Raw genomic sequence first — 17,685 nt, 5'->3', positions numbered from 1 at the left:
TTTTGTTTTTTTAGTATTATGCACTTTATACCTTTTTAGGACTTGTTCTTGGACAGTGGAATTACAGTAGTTGCTGGCAAAGTGTTGTCATACAGTTTATTTCTATTCTTTGCAGTTGTCCTGCTAACAGAAGTGGATAAACTCACTAAAGATGCTCAGCACGCCTTGAGAAGAACCATGGAGAAGTACATGTCTACTTGTAGAATCATTTTATGTTGTAATTCTACATCAAAAGTAATTGCTCCCATAAGAAGCAGATGTTTGGCAGTTCGTGTGCCAGCTCCGAGCATTGACGAGGTATGATTAGATAGATATTCGTTTTAACGTTAAGTAGCTTGTGCTATCTCTACAATCTGTACCTATGCACTCCATGTTGGTTTTATGTACTGCCAATTAGGGTTGTTTCAGATATTGACTTTTGATACCCAATCGATACTTTTGTCTGGTATCGACTGGGATACCTCCTCCCTGGTATTAAAATCATTGGTGGCGCAGTGCGCCCCCTCCCCCAGTATTAAAATAATTGGTGGCAGTGGCCACAGGGTCCCCTTCCCTTCTCATTGGTGGCAGTGGCAGCTTCTGTTCGGAGCCCCAGCAGTGTAATCCTGGGGCTCCGATCGGTTACCATGGCAGCCAGGGCGCTACTGACACCCTCCATGGTAATCTCCCTGCTGCTGTGTGTACTATGCGCAGGGCAGCGGGGAGAGTGCGAGGTCCTATTCACCCTAATAGAGCTTCATCAGGTTGAATAGGACAAGGGATTAAAAGATCCCAGGATCTAGCCCCTAAGGGGGGGAAATAGTTAATAAATAAAAAGTTTAAAAAAAGACACCAACATATTAAGTATAAATCACCCCCTTTCCCAATTTTACATATGTTTATTTATTGTTTAGATATTTTATATTACATATCGCCACGTCTGAAATGTCCAAACTATTAAAATATTTAAAATAAAGTCCTATGCAGTGAACGCTGTAACAGAAAAAAGAAAAACAGAGCGATTCACTTTGTTTTTTTTTGTTTTTGTCACCTTGTCCCCCCAAAAAATAGGAACGGACGTTCCATAAAATGCGGAATTCACACATCTTTTTTTGGTGTTTAATTTTATTCGAATGGTATCGAGTATCGCAATACTTTTTTATGGTATCGAAACCGAATTTAAAATTTTGGTATCGAAACAACCCTACTGCCAATCTGATGTCTTGAGACAACAGAGATTTGGAGATGCCAAATAGAAGTAAAGGCAGTCATACGCATTCAGTACGGTAGCTCTCGGCTGACAGTCAGTCTCCCAAATCCCCCACAACTCCCTTATACACAACACTTTCTCCTCAGGTGATCATGTAAGTATATTTAATAGGGAGAGCATAAAAATCCGCTGCTAGACACTTCTGGTGCTGTCTGATCTCCCAGGAGAGCAAAATGATTGGTTTCATTCATTTTGCCCAATCCCTCTGTCACCTGATAACATCTGTTGGGGGAAACTTGACCAGAGCTGTACCCTAATAGTGCAGACCTAAACATCAGGCGAGTAGCCAGCAGTAAAGTCAGGTAGGAAATGAGAATTACCCATGTGGTGACGTGCATGCTTTACTGATTTGTTCTTATATTAGGGATTTAACAAGCATTTTTTTTGCAGATCTGCACAGTTCTGTTTAATGTGTGCAGGAAAGAAGGACTCTCTTTACCACAAGAGCTTGCTCGCAAGATTGCAGAGAAATCTGGCAGGAACCTACGAAAAGCGCTTCTCATGTGTGAGGCTTGTCGCGTTCAACAGTAAGTGTATACTGTTTGTGTGTGTATATATACCGTATTTTTCGCCCCATAAGACGCGCTCCCCCCCCCCCCCCCCCCCCCCCAAATAAAATGGGGGGAAAATGCCCCTGCGTCTTATGGGGCGAATGCTGACATTTTTACATCGCAGGCTGCAATGTATGAGCGAGCGGGGAGGGACTGAGAGGAGGAGCTGGGGGCCAGCAATTGGGGCGGTGCAGTCACTGTACCCGGCCTCGCCGCTCCAGTGCTGCACTATACAGGTATAAAATGTCTCATTCAATTAAGTGATTAAAACTTTTAATATTACCGTACACCCTAACCGCTTCTGTAGAATGCAGGCCGGGCGGGCGGCAGCGTAACTCCCTGATGTCACGTGCCTGCGCCGCCTACTTTATGAATGAAGCAGGCCTGCCTGCATTGTACAGAAGCTGTTAGGATGTACGGTAATATTAGGAGTGAGGGGGCATGTTTAATCACTTAATCAGATTTCTCCCCCCTGTAACAGTGCCATGCACAGATCCCACCCACAGAGCCCCCCCCCCCCCCCCCCATAACAGTGCGTCATCCACAGATCTTCCCCCCTCCCCATAACAGTGCGTCATCCACAGACCATCATTAGTTCCAAAAGCACACCTTTTTGGTTAAAAAAAAATTTTTTTCTTATTTTCCTCCCCAAAAACCTAGGTGTGTCTTATAGGGCGAAAAATACGATATAATATTATATTATTAGTTTTTTACAATTATAGGGTAGCCTAAGAATAGGTCATCAATATCAGGGTGACATTGCTCTAGCTGCCAGCAACCCCACCGATCAGCTATTTGAAGAGGCTGCGGTGCTTGTGCGGTATGTCTTCTTCAGTGTTTACCTGCATGCTGACTAGATTGCAGCAGTAGTGGCAGTGTAATTACAGCTTCCTCTCCTATTTAAGTGAATAGGATAAATTGCTGTGATTGCATTGCGCTGCCGCTAGAATGTAGATGGTGTGCAGGTAAACATTGAAGAGGATGTAGCGCTCATATGAGTGACGCAGCCAATTCAAACGGCTGTTTGGTGGCAGTACTAATAACTGAGACACCTTGACATACTATTACTACAAGGCAATTGCAGGGGCATTGCCAATGTGCTCATGCAGTCAATGACAGGAGGACACATGTAATACTTGGCCCCAACTGCCAAAATCAAAGAAAAAAAGCTTGAATGAAAAGTAACTAACTACACACTTATTGCAGGTTAGTGTGAAAAGGGGTTGTCCCGTCTGGGACATTAATGGTCTATCACTAGGATATGCTGTAAATGTCCATTAGGTATGGGTTCCACCTCGGGTTCTTCTTGAAGTAGAAGTGGGTCCCAAAGTGAAGAGAAAGCAATGGGGATATGTGTGGCTGCCCTCCATTTACCGCTATGTTCTAAAAATGGTGCAGGCTCTGTGATTATTTTTTTTTTTTCGTGAGTTCTGTAGTGGTGAGTGGAGGCTTTGCTTGGGCAGCTTGATCTCCCTTTACTGCTGTGAGACTTTTGAAAATGGCTGAACATGCATCGAATGTAGGAATTGCTGCATATATGCAGTGTGCTCTCTGTTCACCTTGAGGGGGGCCATCCTGGAAATAGGAGTGGGTTCCAAAGGTGGGACCCGCACGCATCTGAGACGGCACATTAATGCCATAAATGTCTCAGATGGAACAACCCCTTTAACTTCCTCAAAGTTGAGAATCAAATATGTTTATTCATAATTTTTTTTATTTTATTTTTTTATTACAGATATCCCTTCAGCTCAGATCAAGACTTACCAGAAACCGATTGGGAGGTCTATGTGAAGGAGACTGCCAATGCCATAGTCAGTCAGCAAACTCCACAAAGGTTAGAAAGTGAATGAAAAGACTTCAGATGTGGTATTAATAATAAAACTATTCAACTTAATATATGCATGGGGTGATTTTTACTCTCTGCAGATACAGGTTATTTTCTTTAGCCTGTACCTCCAGTTGAAAAGTTTCTGTAGGCAGCCCCTGTTGTCTGCTGACTGATTCACAGGGTAAATACAGAGAATTGCACCCCTGCATACTTAGGCCTCATGCACACGACCGTTGTGTTGGTCCGCATCCGAGCCGCAGTTTTTGCGGCTCGGATCTGGACCTATTCACTTCAATGGGGCCGCAAAAGATGCAGACAGCACTCCGTGTGCTGTCCGCATCTGTTACTCCGTTCCGTGGTCCGCCCAAAAAAATATAACCTGTCCTATTCTTGTCTGTTTTGCGGACAAGAATAGGCAGTTATATTAATGGCTGTCCGTGCTGTTCCGCAAACTGCGGAACGCACACTGACGCCATCCGTGTTTTGCGGGTCCGCAATTTTTCGTCCGCAAAACACACAGCGGTCGTGTGCGTGTAGCCTTATTGTGTGAGTACTCAGGCCAGACACAGATGAGAGATTTCAATGTGAGAATCTCGCTGTGTGGCAGTGTGATTTCACATTCTGACCTCTGCTCCTCTGACAGGATCGCATTATAATGATTTATAAGGCTGTGTCCCTTTGAGACTTGGAATCTACTGAATTACACTTACAGCATTATGTAGTAGCAGTTTAAATTATTATATTGCTGTGCGGTCCTGTCTGAGCAGCAGAGGTCAGAATGGGAACTCCCACACACGGCGAGTTGTCTCACTTCAGGAAATGGCCTTTATCGCGTAGATAAAGTTAATACAAGCCACTTACTAATGTATTGTCATTATCAATATTGCTTTCTTTGCTGGCTGGATTAATTTTTTTTCCGTCACATTATACACTGATTGTTTCCATGGCTACAACCACCCTGCAATCCATCAGCAGTGGTCATGCTTGTACACTCTAGTTAAAAGCACTAGCCTATGTGAGCTTCCATGGTCCTGGCCACCATAAAGGCCGATGCTTTTTCCTATAGTGTGCAAGCACGGCCACGATTGATGGATTGCAGGGTGGTTGTAACCATGGAAACCAGCAGTGTATAATGTGATGAAAAAATGAATCGAGCCGGCAATATGGACAATCACAATACGTTAGTAAGTGCCTTGTATTCACTTTCTCTACATTATAAATGCCACTTGCTGAAGTGAGACAACTGCTTTAATGATGAGGAGTAATTCCAGTCATTCTCTACTTTTGAAATTACTGTTGATGCAAAAAAATAACACAAAGGCTTCGGTAAAATGTGTTCCCATATGCAACGTGTGAGGAGCTTTGTGTATCTTCCCATCAGCACTGGGGAAATTTCTGTTAAAGAATAAATATAGTAACTTGTCCATTAATGTGTAGAATGACATCCATCTGTCACTGGACAAATGTTTTGGTTAGTTTAGTTTTTGTTTGTTTTCTACGTAGATTTAAGTCAGCTGTAAATTTCTGCCTCAGTGAAACGTTTGGATTTACAACCTCTTTAGAGAACGGTTGAGATCTGTGAGGCTCGTCCCATAATCTGTATTTACAAGGATGAACGTTTCAGAATAGCATTCAGTAGCACAATTATAGTCAGGGTCATTAAGTTAGGAGATTTGTAGGGGTCTTGCTATGTCCTTGATCTGTTATTTCAGCCTATTCATGTGTTTGGAAAAGTTTTCTCCAAAACATTTATTTCATAACGTTTATTAATGCTGTTTTTTTTTTTTTTTTTGTAAAGTCATCCTGCTGTTTTTCATCTCAGACCCATACTTAGAGGTTGTCCCATCTAGACACTTATTGATGGGCTATGCCGCTGTGAACGCACGTGTTCTTTCCGTCCACTGGTATGGGACTTCTAAAAAAAATAGTCATGCGCTAATTTAGCTATTTTTGGAAGTCACATAGTAGTGAATGGAGAAAGTTGATATGCAAATGTGCAGTTTGCCTGCCATTCAAATCGGAGTCCCTTTCTTCAGAGAGGTGCCACTTCTCTGAGACCCGACCCAATAGTAACATCTTAACACGCTTTGTATCCTGCTCGTGCTGAATAATGTTCCGATTTCACTAGGTTGTTGGAGGTCCGTGGACGACTATATGAACTTCTAACGCACTGTATTCCACCTGAGATTATAATGAAGGTATGTGGGGTTTCCAATTAAATGTAATTTTTATGTACAATACAAGAATTGTTCTCGATCTAGGTAGTGGGAAACATTAACACACAACATGTGGATTTGACGTGATGACCATAATCCCTCAAATGAATCACTTTTTTATCCCCACAGTGATATTAGGCGAGGGATCAGCAACCTCCGGCACTCCAGGTGTTGTGAAACTACATCTCCCATCACGCACAATTGCTTGGCTGTTCTCTGAACTCCCACAGAAGTGGAAGGAGCATGCTGGGAGTTGTAGTTTCACAACAGCTGAAGTGCCTGAAAGTTGCTGATCCCTGCATTAGGCCATGTTCATTCTGGTGTTGTGGATTCAATCTACCTGCTGGATCGGTCACGTGACAGATACCATTAGTGCCTGACAGATACCCTGGTTCTGTTGATGTGTCTGCAAAGAAAAAGGATCAGTCGGCAGATCCCAATGCGCAAGTGCACGTGGCCATGGCTGAAAGCACAAAGACACAAAAAAAAAAAAAACAATGCAACAGCACTCTGCAAACACAAATGAAGTACAATAATGCCAAATTAGAAAAAAATAACTGGTGCTAATGCTGCACTCATTTTATAAATTTGAGATTCTTGGCAAATACAATTTGTACAAAAATATTTGTGCCTGTCCGCTGGCCACCATAAAATGCAGGGAATTATTATTATTTATTATTAAAGCGCCATTCATTCCATAGCGCTGTACATATGATAAGGGGTGCACATACATAATACAGACAAGTGCACTAAGCAGGAACAAGACTAGTTACAGACTGGTACAGAAGGAGAGAGGGCCCTGCCCGTGAGGGCTTACAATCTACATGGTATGGGAGAAGGACACAGTAGGTGCGGGTTAAGTTGGTCATGGCGGTATAGAGGCAGCAGGGTCACGGGTTGTAGGCTTGTCTGAAGAGGTGGGTTTTCAGGCTTCTTTTGAAGGATTCCACTGTAGGTGAGAGTCTGATATGTTGGGGTAGCGAGTTCCAGAGTATGGGGGATGCACTGGAGAAATCTTGGAGTCGATTGTGGGAAGAGGCAATAAGAGGAGAGGAGGTCTTGTGAGGATTGGAGAGTGCGTGTGGGGGTGAATCGGGAAAGTAGCTCAGAGATGTAGGGAGGGGACAGGTTATGGACGGCCTTGTATGTAGAAGGAATGCAGGTTCCATATGCATGCTGGGTCCACTGTACCTTTTTGGTGCCATAATGGCCACCATCAAATCCAGGGAATGCAGATTTAACATGCATGCTGATCCCACTCTATACCTTACCTCTCCTGGTGCCAGAAGGCTTTCAATGAATGCATTGGAAGCCTTTTCTATAACTATGGCATTATTGTACTTTGTGTTTGCAGCATGCTGTTGCGTTGTTTTTTTTTTTTTTTGTCTTTGAGTTTCAATCCGTGGCAACATGAACCTGCGCATTGGGATGTGCTGCCTGACCCCATTTTTCTTTGCAGTTTGCATTGGAGGTGTGGCTGACTCCATTGGTCTTGCACTCATGACTAGCCTGTCTCCCTATCGGCAGATTTTATTAGTGCAAGTATAAAGCTGTAGCCTGCTCTCCCTGCATTCATTGGGAACTTTCTGGCACCAGCAGTGGACGGAGCATGCGTGTAGAACCTGCTTTTCCTGTATTTTATGGTGACTAGTATGGCCCCAATTAAGGTTAGGTTCCTGCCTGTAACGGACCGTTTCAGCAGACAAGGGGTTAAAATCCGTTTAGGCGATATGCCCCTTTCTGAGAGACAGGCACAGCTACTGCAGAACACCAAACTCCCGAACTGGATACAAAATAGCACTCCAAACTGGAACCTCACGAATAGCTGCTAGCAGATGAACAGGAATCAGCTTACACTCCTGGCAATCAGTCTCTAATAGCATACAGTGGATTCCCCCAATAACGAGACAAGACTCGTGTTGAGGGTCAAGCAGTGGTCTGAGGTGCTGGCACACCCAGCCTGGTTTTTATTACAGTTGTTGCAAATACAGGTCTGCCCACAGGGAGGTATAAAACAACCAAGCCCATCTGGTGTACACGCCCCTAGGGGACCAGAAGGAAAACTGTGACACAGGACAGATATGCAGCACTGCAGGATACACAGAGACAATACATCCCCACAATGCATCATGGTTTCCTCCTCTCTGCTCTGGAGACACCCGAGGAGTAATCCAATTATCTCTCAAGACAAAGGGAAATCACCAATACACATGTGGGGACAACAGAACAGAAATCACCATTTAAACATACAATGTCACAACCCTTTTCAATACACAGACATTTAACATCCCAAAATGGCACGAATTATACCAGGAGTTCAAGTTAGTTCAAGTCCTTTGTGAACAAATGAGGCCTGGCTGATGAGAGGGCCCATAATCCTGGGGCAAGAGGCCAGCAGCCAGGCCCCTCCAAAACCCAGTGGCGAGGTTGGTTTCGCCACACTGCCCTATAGAGATTGCCTTGACGCAGGTGAGCACATGAACACTCATTTCTCGCCCATTTTCCTTGGGGGACACAGAAGACCTTGGTATAGCTCAGCTCCCTAGTAGGCGTGACACTAAGTGAAAACTGTTAAGCCCCTCCTCCACAGCTATACCCTCAGCCTGGAGAGAGAGACTGCCAGTTTTTGCTTAGTGTCCAAGGAGGCAAGACACTCCCTGCTCTGCAGGGCTGTTTACTCCTTTGTTGTTTAAATTTTGATTTTTACCTTTTTCTTCCAGACCATCAGGGACAACAGAGACGCAATAGACCTCTCTGTTTCTCCCGGGGTCGAGCTGCGCCAGTGCCAGTCACCCGCACTGTTGCCTCCCCCACAGAAGGCAAGGTGGACCAGGGCAGCCTAGCTCCCCTGCATCCTGCTATCGCAAGGGTTGCCCGCACGCCAAGTCCCTCTTCCAGCGTCCTGCCACTACGGTGCCAGTAGCTGAAGGGGCGACCCTGCTGGAATGGACCGAGGGTGAAGACTGCTGATGGTGACCCTAAGATGGCTGGTTCCTTTCCTGCCTCTCAGAGAGGCTGTGCCCCTGTATGATGGCCCCCTTCCTGCCTCAGAGAGGCTGTGTTTAAAAAATAAACAAAAGAGAAATAACGGAATTCTTGTCGGCTGCGCAGGACGCTGTAGCCTGACCTCAGTAGTGCTGGCTGTATGCATGCCCCCCTTCCATAGGCGGCATGTCGCAGGCCAGGTGCATGTTCCCCTTCTAGGCGGACCCTTGCCCTCTCCCGGGATACAGCACTGGCCAGGTGCAGGCCGCCCTTTCTATAGGCAGAATTAGTCACCCTCTCCAGTTACGGTGCTGGCCATGTGCATGACCCCCCCCCATCCTAGGCGGAATACTGCACTCTCCCTGGCTGCGGGCTGGCCTTGTGCATGACCCCCTTCTGTAGGCGGAATACTGCACTCTCACCGGATAAGGTGCAGGCCATGTGCACGACCCCCTTCCATAGGCGGAAAGCTGCACACTCTGGATTCGCTGCAGGCCATATGCATGACCTCCTTCCATAGGTGGAATGCTGCACTCTCACTGGATTCGTTGCCGGCCATGTGCACGACCCCCTTCCATAGGCGGTATGCTGCGCTCTCATTGGATCCACTGCCAGCCATGTGCATGACCCCCCTTCCATGGGCGGTGTGCTGCACTCTCACTGGATTCGGTGCCGGCCATGGGCATGCCTCCTTTCCTCAGGCGGCATACACACATTCTCAATGACTGTGGTTGTTCTCTCGCCAGTACGTTGCTGGCCATGTGCATGACCCTCATCCATGGCGGGGTGCTTGCACTCTCACTGGATGCGATGCTGACCATGTGCATGACCCCCCTTTTCTGGGCGGAATACTGCACTCTCACCGGATATGTTGCTGGCCATGAACATTGCCCTCTTCCATGGGTGGAATGCTTGCACTCCCATTGGATACTGTGCTGGCCTTGTGCATGACCACCCCTCATTCCATGGGCGGAATTTTGCACGCTCACGAGACTCATGGCTGTCCTTGTATATGCTGTGCTGGACTCGTACATGTTCTCCTTTATTGGCAGAGTAGTTGCACTCTCACGGAATTCGGTGTTAGGTGGATTATTGCACAATCGCTTAATGCTTGGATAACCCTGTTCTTGTCCCCCTTTCACTAGGCGGACCTCCTGCGTTCCTGCTGGAAACTGTGCAGCCATGTGCATGGTCCCCTTCTGGGCGAAATATGGTATGTCCTACTTCTCTGAAGTTGGTACTGGCCTTGGGCATCACCACCTTTTGGGGCGGGCCTTTGCACTCTTGCCGACTGCAGTATTTGCCAGGTACATTTCCCCCCTTTCTGGGCGGACTGCCTGCGTTCCATCGCATGCCGTACTAGTCTTGTGCATAACTCCCTTTCAGGCTGCACTTTGCACTCCCGTAGATACTGTGGGACTCTGTGGCTAGCCCTTTCGCTGAGTGACTATTTTGCAGTGAGCGGACGTTCTTGTGCACTCTGTGCGTTGTTTGGGCCGTGTATGCCTTCTCCTCCCGTAGGTGGGTTGGCCTTCTCACTGCTTACGGGGCTGCTCGTACGTATGCCCCCCTTCCTCCTGCGACATACTTGTTTCTCTTGGGATACAATGCTTGCCGCAAGCCTTGCACTCTTCTCTGAAGAGACCATTCTGCTTCCACCTGACCCGGACGGGCTCTACTTGCTCTCTACTGCACCGAGCTAGGCGGTACTCGTTCTCGGGCTTTGATTGTATATTGCGGTTCCGTTGTGACAGTATCCACCATGTTTGTTCGCCCTTCCACCTGGGGAGTGTTCGTGGTTCCTAGATGCGTACCCATTCGTCCTCCCGCGGCATTGCTTTCCTGCGCAAGCGGTCACATGGACGAGAGTGTTGTCTGCAGCACCCCTCGAATTCTATGTTGGCTCTGGTGGGACTACGGTTCCCTCGCCTACTACCATTTCCTCCTCTTCGGATGCAGTGTGGTATGAGTCCTTCCAATTGGCGCCCTCTGCACTTCAGTTCTGCTCTGCTACCAGGTTCGGGCCGCTCTTCTCAGGAAGGTCACCCAACTTCTTTTGGGTGCTCAATTATCCAGGTCCAGGGGACCTCCACTTTGGGTTGTTCAGGGTATTCGCCTTCTGCGAGGCGGCGGGGAGCCGGGTGTTCTGCCTTTGAGCTGTCCTACTATGACTTCCCTGTTGCCCACTCCTCCTTTCGGTTGGAGGGTGTTATGTCGGCCTCTGTCTCGACTGCTTTTTCTCGCCGGCTCTGTTTTGGCTCCCGCTCGGGGCATATCACTCCGATGTGGCTTCTGCCCCGGCCAGGCTTCAGAGGCTGTTCCTTCCTTGGTTGTTCACTTGGATGGTTCGGGTGTTCCTTGTGGCCTCGTATCGTCTCCCTCGTTCACACTGGCTGTTCTAGCTGTGTGTCCATTTACCGGGTCTACCGCGTTCTGTCCTCCCGCTTGGGTGCAGATTTCGTTTTCCATTCTAGGCGATGGTCCTGCTGTAGACTTACCTTCTCGGTAACTTGGGCGGACTACCCTTCGGTCCAGATTGTCCTTAGATCTCCCACAACGGGACTATAGAACCCCTTCCTCTGGTGGCAACATCAACGTGGACTTTAGCCTGTCTTGTCCTGGCATCTGTCGGATGCTGGGAGGACCCTTTCGGTTCCTTCCGTCTGTCCTGCTGCTCCCCCACTCCGGGTGGGTATGGGACGACGTTGCTCGGGGGCCGACGGGACCAGTTTTGCCGGACTCTTCTGCCCGTGTTACTGGTCTGCGCCTGATCACATTGGGTTTTTTCCCCGCTTGCCCAGGCGATTCCAGCGGGCACGCTAGTGTTCGCTCCCGGCCATGCTTCATCCAGGATCTATTATCGGACTTAGAGTTCTTACCTGGGGTTCTGTGGGAAGCTGAGCTTTACCCCACTCTGCCTTTCTCTCCCCATGGTTCTGTCCTTCTCCAGTCCGGCCTGGACCTGGGACTGGGACTCTGTTCCTTGAAGGGTCAACTGTCGGCGCTGTCCATCTTCCAGCGTTCCTGGCCCCTTTTGGGCCTGTCAAGACCTTCTTCCACGCAGTGGCTAATTGGTTCCTCTGTACCGTCCCCGGTATCGCCCTGGGTACTACATACTGAGCTCTCGGCGCTCCAAGCTTTCCTTTGGAGCCGTTACAGAAGTTCTCTCTACTCCTGTCCTGTACTGTTGTTTTTCTGTAGCAATCATGTCTCTCAGACGGGTGTCTGAATGGCGGCCCTTCTTGTTCCGAGCCTTCTGTCCTTCCCCAGGACAGGGCTGTTCTCCATCCCGTCCCTTCCTGCCTTCTGAAGGTGGTATCTGCCTTTTCATCTCAACGAGGCTATCGTCCTCCCCTTCCCACCCCCGGGAATGGACACTTCACAGATTGGACGTTGTTCGGGCCTTGCAGTTTTACTTGGAGATCACTGGCTCTTGTCGACGCTCGGACTCTTGTGTTTCCAGGAGGTCCGCGCAAAGGTTTGACTGCCTCCAGGGTGGCTTTCCCCCGCTTCATCAGAAGGCTATTGCTGAGGTTACCGCACCAGGGGAGGGTTCCGCCTTCGGTGTCACCGTTCATTTCACCAGAGCGGTCGGTGCATCCTGGGCCGGAGACATTGTGCAAGGTGGCCACCGGTCTTCCTTGCACGCCTTGCCAAGTTCTACAGGGTGCATGCTCGGGCTTTGGCGGATGCTGCCTTGGTCCACCTGGGTTTGCAGGCGGCGGTTACTTGATGCCTTTGGGTGCTTCGCCTTGGAGCTGTGGTTCCCCCTTACCCCCCCCCCCCCCCTTGGACTGCTCTCGGACGTTCCTAAGTCTTCTGTGTCCCCCAAGGAAAATGGGTGAGAAAACAAGATTTTTGTATAACTTACCAGTAAAATCTTTCTCGCTCTTCCTTGGGGGACACAGCACCCACCCATTCATTGTTTTTCTACACTGTTTCCGGACTTGGTTTACCCCGTTGGCTTGTTGGTTCCACTTGTTGGACATTGCCTTTTTCTCACTACTTGGACACGCAACTGGTAGTCTCTCTCTCCAGGCTGAGGGTATAGCTGCTGGAGGAGGGGCTTAACAGTTTTCAGTTAGCTGAGCTATACCAAGGTCTTCTGTGTCCCCCCAAGGAAGAGCGAGAAAGAGATTTTACTGGTAAGTTATACAAAAATCTTGTTTTTAAGCCTTATCAGTTTGACAGGAATTTAGCTATAATGAGTGTTTATGAGCTGTCAGGAGTTCAGCGATAATGGCTATAACCCCGAAGGTGTTCATAGTGTGTGGTTTTTTGTTTTGTGTTTTAAGCAGTTTTTTTCTCCATTTCCACCCATGTGTGCAGTGCCTTATGGAAGAATCCATATCCATCTGCTCCCCCACTACTCCATTCTAGTCCCTGTCTACTTTCGGAAGGAAGGGGTTCAAGATTTGAAGAGATTAATACTAATGCAGAAAGCAAATATTACTGTGGGCCACACTCCCTGTTGATGGATGTAGCATATGGTAAAAATGCCAGGTTAGAAAAGTTGTGGAAGATATTAATGAACGAGTAACACTGCGCAGCTCTGATGCACTGCTCACTTTTCTGGTTTCAGGAAAAAATGGTGCCAACAGGCTACTTGTACACACCATGCTACATGAAACATGAGAATGATGCAGGTTTACGACAAGGACCTCTGCTGTCTATCCAAAATTCATACATGCCAGAATAGTATTTGTAATTGTAAATTTTAGAATTTTCTAAAGGGAATTGGTCACGTTGAACATGATGTCTGAGCTGCAGGAGGAGCTGAGCACATTGATATGTTTTTTAGTAAAAGGTTCAGTATAATTTTGTGTTTTTTTTTTTTTTTTTGTTTTTTTTTCAATCCTTGCTATTTCTATACTTCAGGCTTCCAGCAGGCAGTCTTAGGCTACTTTCACACTGGCGTTTTGAATTCCGTTTGTGAGATCCGTTTCAAAGCTCTAACAAATGGTTCAAAACGGATCAGTTTAGCGCCAATGCATTCTGAATGGATAAGGATCTGTTCAGAATGCAACAGTTTGGCTCCCTTCTGCCTCCATTCTGCTCTGGATGCGGACACCAAAACGCTGCTTGCAGCATTTTGGTGTCTGCCTGGCGATGCGGAGCCAAACTGATCCGTCCTGACTTAACAATGTAAATCAATGGGGACGGATCCGTTTTCACTGACACAATTTGGTGCAATTGAAAACTGATCCGTCCCCCATTGACATTCAATGTAAGTCAGAACGGATCCGTTTTGACTTAGACTTTTATTTTAAAGAATATTGCAAACGGATCCGTTCTGAACAGATACAAGCGTTTGCATTATAGGTGCGGATCAGTCTGTGCAGATACCAGACGGATCCGCACCTAACGCAGGTGTCAAAGTAGCCTTATCAGTGATTGACGGCCTTCCCTGTATGAGCGTTTATATGAAGATAGCTGTCATTCACCAAGCAGGACCACCCACTGAACCCTACACTGAGAACAGAGCAGGGAAAGTAGTGGAGGGCGCAAAAGTGGTGATGCCCGAACTGATGTCTAGAACAAGGAGGGAGAAGCTTGTGTGTTCGGCTCTCCTGCAGCGAGGAGAGAGGTCTCGTTGAGCGAGGAGAGAGAGCACTAAGCGAGTTCTAAGGATCGGTGGGGGTCTCTGTGCTCAGACCCCCACCATCATATGTCCATAAGACGTATCAAAAGTTTACTGAAAGTACAATGACCTTTTAAATGCATAAAGTTATGTTGCATCTTTTTTTCATAAAACTATGTATCAGTCTGCTTGATCGCGTGCTGCCTGCAGATAGGACTGCATGTACAACCTGACTGGTAACCTTTAATTGAGGATAGATTTGCACAAATTCTCCAACCAATAGTGCAAAAATTCATAACCATGTGAGTGTCAGCAGATTTGTACCTATGACACTGGCTGACCTGTTACATGTGCACTTTGGCAGCTGAAGGCATCTGTGTCTGTCCCATTTTCATATGCTCCTGCATTGCTGAGAAATTTTTTTTTCTTTTTTTTTTTAGATGTATATAATATATATGTGCAAATGAGCCTCTAGAAGCAACGGGGTGTTGCCTTTACACCTAAAGGCTCTGCTCTCCAACTGCTGTGCCGTCTGCACTTCGACAGGTGCAGGCATGATGATGCTTTCACTGCCAGGTCCTGGCAATGAAAGTGGAGAGGGCGTGACTGTTCCAGAAAGCCTCTAAGGCCTCTTTCACACGAGCGTGTCTGGATAAGATCCGGATGCGTTGCGGCAATCCCGCGCGAGTAGGTACCCAATTGCAGTCACCTCCGTTGATAGTTGCTCCTAGTGCTTCCCGAGGACTCAAAGCACTCCGCTCTACACCAAAACCACCACAGGAAACAGGAACAGCTCTTACAAGAGCTAATAGTATAGCCAGGGGAGTATAGCAAATCTTCAGCGTATAGCAATCCCCATTGTCGATCAGTTACCCAAACACCAGCCTCAACATGATGAAGGGTAAAACAGGAACTCTTTATTTGAACACACAAGCATTGATTTATACCAATTTTGTAAAAACAGGGTTTTGGAAAAACAGCCAATAACCATGTACAATACACTCACACTCCCACACAAAATCCTCTTCTCTGCCCGTGATACAATTACCTCACTCTGGGTTGATGCAATCATCACAGCCAGGAGAATACACAATGTCTTCTGTCCTGGAGACAACCGAGACATAATTCAATTATCTCTCAGGACAAAGGACATCGCCAATACACACAGAGAGACAATGGAACAGACCTCACTACTCAGCGTATACAATGTCCCACCCTTTTCAATACACCTAGTCATTTAACATCCCAAAATGGCACGAATTAGACCAGGGGTTCAAAAGTTAGTAAAAGTCCTTTGTGAACAAAGGAAGCATGGCTGATGAGAGGGCCCATAATCCTGGGGCAAGAGGCTGGCAACCAGGCCCCTCCAAAACCCAGTGGCGAGGTTAGTTTCGCCACAGTATTATTTCCCCTTATAACATGGTTATAAGGGAAAATAGCATTCTGAATACAGAATGCATAGTACAATATGGCTGGAGGGTTTAAAAAAAAAAATAATAATAATAATTTAACTCGCCTTAATCCACTTGTTCGCGCAGCCGGCATCTCTTCTGTCTTCTTCTTTGAGGAATAGGACCTGTGATGAGCGCAGTGATGTCATCAAATGGTCCGTCGCATGATCCATCACCATGGTAATGGATCATGTGACGGACCATGTGATTAGCGTAGTGACGTCATCAAAGGTCCTAATCCTCAAAGAAGACAGAAGAGAAGCTGGCTGCGCAAACAAGTGGATTAAGGTGAGTTAAATTATTATAATTTTTTTAACCCCTCCATAGTTTTTTTTTTTTTTAACCCCTCCCAAGTTCATACAATGGAAGAAAATGTTATAGATGCCATTCATATTCATAGACTCCATAAATGATTATGTAAATTCATACAAACCTAATTAATTTAGCTCCTTTGCATCCTCTTCTCCACTCGGTAATCTTCTGTCCAGTGAAAGCAGCACAGGCAATGTACTTCTCCTAAGTGTGTTCAGCGGCTGAGCTCTGAACATCTTGGAAGAGAATGATCTTGCTTAATATACTTACTCTACCTTAAGTACAGAGTGAAAAATGTCTCTCTTCTAATCCCTTAAATCTACAGACTAAAACTTGCGTTAATTTTGTCATCTTTCATTTCAGTCTCTATTATCAGAGCTACTCAATAACTGTGACGGACAGCTGAAAGGAGATGTAGCGCAGATGGCCGCATACTACGAGCATCGGCTGCAGCTCGGAAGCAAAGCCATCTATCATTTGGAGGCGTTTGTAGCAAAATTTATGGCCATCTATAAGAGATTCATGGAGGATGGACTCGATGCCATGATGTTCTAGTTTTATATCCGCAGGCGCGTTCTTGGACCATGTTAGTGCTTCTTAAATTCAGTCTTTTGCATAAGTTTCTATAATACGGAAGTAAGAGTTGTGGAAGATACTGCTCTAGTAAGCTCTGAAGAAGAGGGGGTTCTTAAATCTGTGATTGGTATTTGCAAATACAACACCTCTATGGAGCCTTCAACCCGATGACAGACCGACTTCCCTGGGGTTTGTTCTGCAGGAAGGTTTGACAGCCTCTTTAGAAGACTTCATTGTTGAGATGAGGGATGGTGAAAATGATCGGTTGTCACTGCTGTTCTCAAATAGCTAACATTTGTACAGTGTGTGCTTTTCATGATGTGTTTTCTTGTCTGATCTTCCATGTCCTTGTTTGTGGAAAATTGCTTTCTTGTTGATATAAAGTATCTGCAGAGAACATAAACGGACTCCTGTATATGTCATACTCTATGCTCCTTTATTCCTATATGTAATATCTAAAAGATACAGCTCTGTGGTGGTCTGCTGCTATTTTATTTTTTTATTATAATTTCAAAATGAGTTTCTAATCGAAGTCTGGGATCTGTCTCATCAGTCTTCTGAAAACGGAAGCTATGATGCCTGTGTGTCTCCTTGATACAAAAGTTGTTACAGTCCAATTACTTTAGGCGCCATTAATGCCACTGCTGAAGCAATTTTGACACAATTCTTTAGACATCACTAGAGGACAACCCAAACAGTGGTTAGTAGCTGACTTCTAGATGCATTACCTACCTTATCTACTTTAATACAGTCCTGATCAAAAGTTTAAGCCCACTTGAAAAATGGCAAAAAATCATATTTAGCATGGCTGGATCTTAACAAGGTTCCAAGTAGAACTTCAACATGCAACAAGAAGAAATGGGAGTGAGACAAAACATTTTTTGAGCATTCAATTAAATGAAAACAACGAATAAACTGAAACGGGCTGTTTTTCAG

The 17,685-nt window shown here is 46.3% G+C and overlaps 1 protein-coding gene across 1 annotated transcript in view; it reads left to right on the top strand.

The window, feature by feature from the left end:
- RFC3 (replication factor C subunit 3) overlaps positions 1-17,147 on the top strand; it is a 31,487-nt gene extending 14,340 nt beyond the window's left edge. The window contains exons 5-9 of the mRNA XM_040426130.1: positions 116-297; positions 1,640-1,776; positions 3,536-3,634; positions 5,757-5,826; positions 16,537-17,147. Coding sequence (XP_040282064.1) covers positions 116-297; positions 1,640-1,776; positions 3,536-3,634; positions 5,757-5,826; positions 16,537-16,728 — 680 coding nt within the window. The 3' untranslated portion in view covers positions 16,729-17,147. The remainder of the gene's footprint in view (positions 1-115; positions 298-1,639; positions 1,777-3,535; positions 3,635-5,756; positions 5,827-16,536) is intronic.
- Positions 17,148-17,685: the final 538 nt, after the last annotated feature.

Source organism: Bufo bufo, chromosome 3, assembly GCF_905171765.1.
Source record: "Bufo bufo chromosome 3, aBufBuf1.1, whole genome shotgun sequence".
NCBI lineage: Eukaryota > Metazoa > Chordata > Amphibia > Anura > Bufonidae > Bufo > Bufo bufo.
The sequence above is the reverse complement of the archived record's forward strand: the minus strand, read 5'-3'. Positions and strand labels throughout refer to the sequence as shown.